Raw genomic sequence first — 3,837 nt, forward strand, 5'->3', positions numbered from 1 at the left:
ACAGTATCAGGAAATGAAATATCGCGATATTTCAGTGTATCGATATTTTCTTACACCCCTACAAAATACCTCGAGGAACACGGTCACAGACCTTCAACTGTACAAGAGTGAACATCTGGTCCAGGCTTCCATGAYCACAAACACTGCTCCTCCTGAATCTGAGGTTCAACAACACATCAGAGTAAACTGGAGGGTGAGAAGTGTGATCCTTCGATAGTCGGAYCATTCTCTGGTCCCCTTTTTCAAACCAGGGATCGCCACTCTGGTCTGCTGCTCCACAAGTGTGCTGATGACACTATCATTTATACTCAACTTTACTTAACTCTGCCCTCTCCACATTACAAAAGAGTTTCAGTAACATTCAGCATGCCTTCTTCATCTAAAACTGAAAACTCCAAAAACAAAATGCATTTTCTTTAAAGGAGACGTACAGTATGATTCAAAAAGTCTTTCTGTTAAATACAATTTGTTGTGTACCTGAAGTCTCTGCAGAAAAGATTAATTCAGTCTCACCTGGTGCTGCAAATATACAGAATCTTTATATTCTGTTTGGGTCAGATTTTTCAAATCATTAAATTTTCTTAATTTTCTAGGACGTTTTCTCAACTATTATGGTATTTATTCATGTAAAATACCATATTGAGTATAATGCAATCATTATTTTAGCTTAAAAAGCATAAAAAATCTAATTATATGTGAAGCCACCACTCATTTCAGACAGACTTTGGGATATTTCAGTTCTTTGCGGTGCGCCCTCTGGTGGTGAAACATTATTTGGGGGGAACAGTGTGGGCGTGTTTTGCTGCAGAACTGCAGAGGACGAGCAGCGGAAGTTTCCAGTTCTGTGTCACTGAAAAAAAAAACTACTCCCAGACCAGAGCAGAAGTTGTTAAATTATTAAGATGGATTTATCAGAACATGCAACTAAAGTCCAAGTCTTCTTTACATTGCCGCGGTTTACATGAAAAATAGGTATTTTTTTCTCCTCTGACTCTTGTGAGTAAAAAATGTCTACAACGACTTTGTGCGACTTACGGGAGAATATTTCAGTCATATATGAGGAAATGTTGAAATTATTGTGGTTGCACATTAAAAAAGGTCAGTCATAATTTACTCCCATGTGTAAAAGTACTATTTTCGGCCTCTTGGCCAGGTCGTGACTCGTCATTGTAAAGAAAATGTGTTCTCAACAAGCTAACCTGGATAAATAAAGGCCATATTAAAAATGTACTGATTATTTCCTGAAAGTTTAAGAAGCAGTCTTACCCCAGGATGTATTCACAGATCAGTCTGCAGTAGTCACTGTGGGAGCTGGTGATGAGCAGCAGAACCTTCCCAGCATTCTTCATACTGCGCAGCCAGGTCTTCACCGAGTCCGAACAGGGCTGCAGATAGTGACCTGGATCTCTCTTCATACTGGGGAAGTATGTCCCTGAATCATCTGGAGACAAACACAACAGGACTCAACTTAAGGCTCTATTAGGAAAGAATATCTTTTTAAATAATTACATTTTAAATGTTGACACTAAATAACCTTGTGTGGACTGAGGATGTTTCTTTTATTCTTCCACCAATTCAATCATTTACATTTTTTATTAACTTGTATTTACTGTATCACTGTAAACACAGGTTGGTTGTTGGTTCATTTGGACCAAAGTGGTGGCAGCACGTGGTGACAGATTGTTTTTTTACACACATTTTAGAGCCCATGAGACATGATGCCAAGCTCCTTAGAGACTCCTCCCACTGCTCTTTAGAGACTCCTCCCACTGCTCTTTAGAGACTCCTCCCACTGCTCTTTAGAGACTCCTCCCACTGCTCTTTAGAGACTCCTCCCACTGCTCTTTAGAGACTCCTCCCACTGCTGTATATGTCACGGGGTCTTCCTGCTGGAGTCTACACTCTGGCTGTGTCCAAAACGGCAGGACGGGTCCTCCGAAGGCCGAATTTGACGGCCACATACGTCACAGCGCTGCGACGAAGGACGTCCAAAACCGAAGACTCCTCCGATGCGGCCGACAAATACGTCCTTCTTTTTCCCCGATTTGAAGGACAGGTCCGATGGATCCTTCCCGGCCCAGCATATCCCATAATGCATTGCGGCCCGACCGGAGATTTTTTTAAGCTAGTAATGGCGGACGAAGCGAGAGAAAAGAATACGTTTTAAATAAAAATATGGTGATTTAAAAATTTTAAAAAATTAGCGGTTGTAATTCTAATACTTTTATCATTTGTATGGACATGTTTTTAAATATTATTTTTTCATCATAAAAAACGCGAAATAAACATGAACCTACAGCGGGTTAATTAGTTCTTCAAATGATACTTTTAAGTTAATTTTATAGTTTTGTGATATTAATAATGCTAATGTATTGATAATTTTCTAGTTTAGATTTAAGTTTGCTTGTTTAGCATCGTCACAGTTGCTAGGTGACAAGACGTACGCCGGCGTAAGGAGGGGAAGCTAGACCGTCCAAATTCACAGCCTCTTTTTTCCGGTCTTCCCGGTCTACCAAGGACCCGGCCCGCCATGACCAGGGAGTCTGGGTCCTCCGGAGGACCCGGCCTGTCGTTTTGGACACAGCCTCTAATATCAGCCGTTAATTTGGCCACATATCTGTCACCAAAAAAGTTCCAGTTTTCTTCCTGCACGACACGTGTGAACTCTTTATTTTAACCATTTGACCCTCTTTTTGAGCGTCTTCTTGCAGGTACAACAGTCGGCTTCTGGAAGAGGAGTAGCTGAAGCCAAACACCATCCCTGCTGTCCAAGAGACCTGGGGCTGAGGACAGAATGGTGTGATTTCCATCACACAACTGTGTCGATGACGGTGGATTTTGCAGGTTTGGATGGACCATGCAAAGGCCTTAAAGGAGACCAATTATGGGTCCTAGAAATGTTTATGGTATGTCTGTGGGCTATCCAGACCATGTTCATTCAATTTAWTGCACAAAATAATTCTCAGATAATAAAATTTCCCATTTTCTAGTTCTGCTGCTCTGACTTCCGTTCAGAAGAGCTGTTTATGTTAATGAGCTCTGTTGGTAACGCCCTCCAAAAATCTGTTGACATTAACTCCGCCCTCCAAAGCCAGCGTTTACGTTAGCATGGCTAGTGCTGATCTACAGCTGCTCAGTGAAAATCTGATTGTTGACTGAACTGTAATGTCTTTGGGTTCTGGACTTACAGTCRCTTACGGGGGAGGTGCTTGTTTAGCCTCAGTTTAAAGACTTGACCACCTGTTTGTGTGACGTCTCCATCAACCACAAGAAGAATATTCCACATTGTCAGTGCAGAGTGGAGAACTTGGGGAATACCACCGCATGGCTTGGTGTTGACCAGACTGTGATATGACCTGAAGTATGAGCTGGAAGGAGCAGAGGGTKGTTACATCTTGTAGAAAAGAGTTGCAGCTACTACTTTGTGATGAGCCAGTTTGGTGACTTTAGGCAGAGTCCTGGTCCACACTGATGATCTTTAAAGGACTTTCTCTGTGTGTTATCCCGCTGCCTAAGAGTGAAACATTCATTCAGGCAAGACCACAGTACTCCATAATACTCCTGGTCTAAGCTTTGTAGACACTGGCTCTGAACCTAAGGTCAGATTTGTTGGTCAACCTGTGCATTTCTCTGAGGCAGTGTGCAACATTTGTTGTTCAGGTAAGTTTGTTATCAGAACTGAGACCTGGAATCTCCATGTCTTCTCTTAGAATGAATTATTCCCAGATAAGAGATTTAATTAAAGATGGAATTCTCTTCATGGACATACAGCAGGTAAAATAAGTATTGAACACGTCACCATTTTTCTCAGTAAATATATTACTAGAGGTGCTAATG

At 41.6% G+C, this 3,837-nt stretch overlaps 1 protein-coding gene across 1 annotated transcript in view; it reads right to left on the reverse strand.

Annotated features, from left to right (window-relative positions):
* The window catches only part of nt5dc1 (5'-nucleotidase domain containing 1), a gene marked incomplete at its 5' end in the record, with an annotated part of 22,944 nt that overhangs the window by 11,995 nt on the left and 7,112 nt on the right, over positions 1-3,837 (reverse strand). The window contains 1 exon segment of the mRNA XM_014034780.1: positions 1,267-1,441. Coding sequence (XP_013890234.1) covers positions 1,267-1,441 — 175 coding nt within the window.

This window comes from Austrofundulus limnaeus, unplaced genomic scaffold (genome assembly GCF_001266775.1).
Source record: "Austrofundulus limnaeus strain Quisiro unplaced genomic scaffold, Austrofundulus_limnaeus-1.0 Scaffold2294, whole genome shotgun sequence".
NCBI lineage: Eukaryota > Metazoa > Chordata > Actinopteri > Cyprinodontiformes > Rivulidae > Austrofundulus > Austrofundulus limnaeus.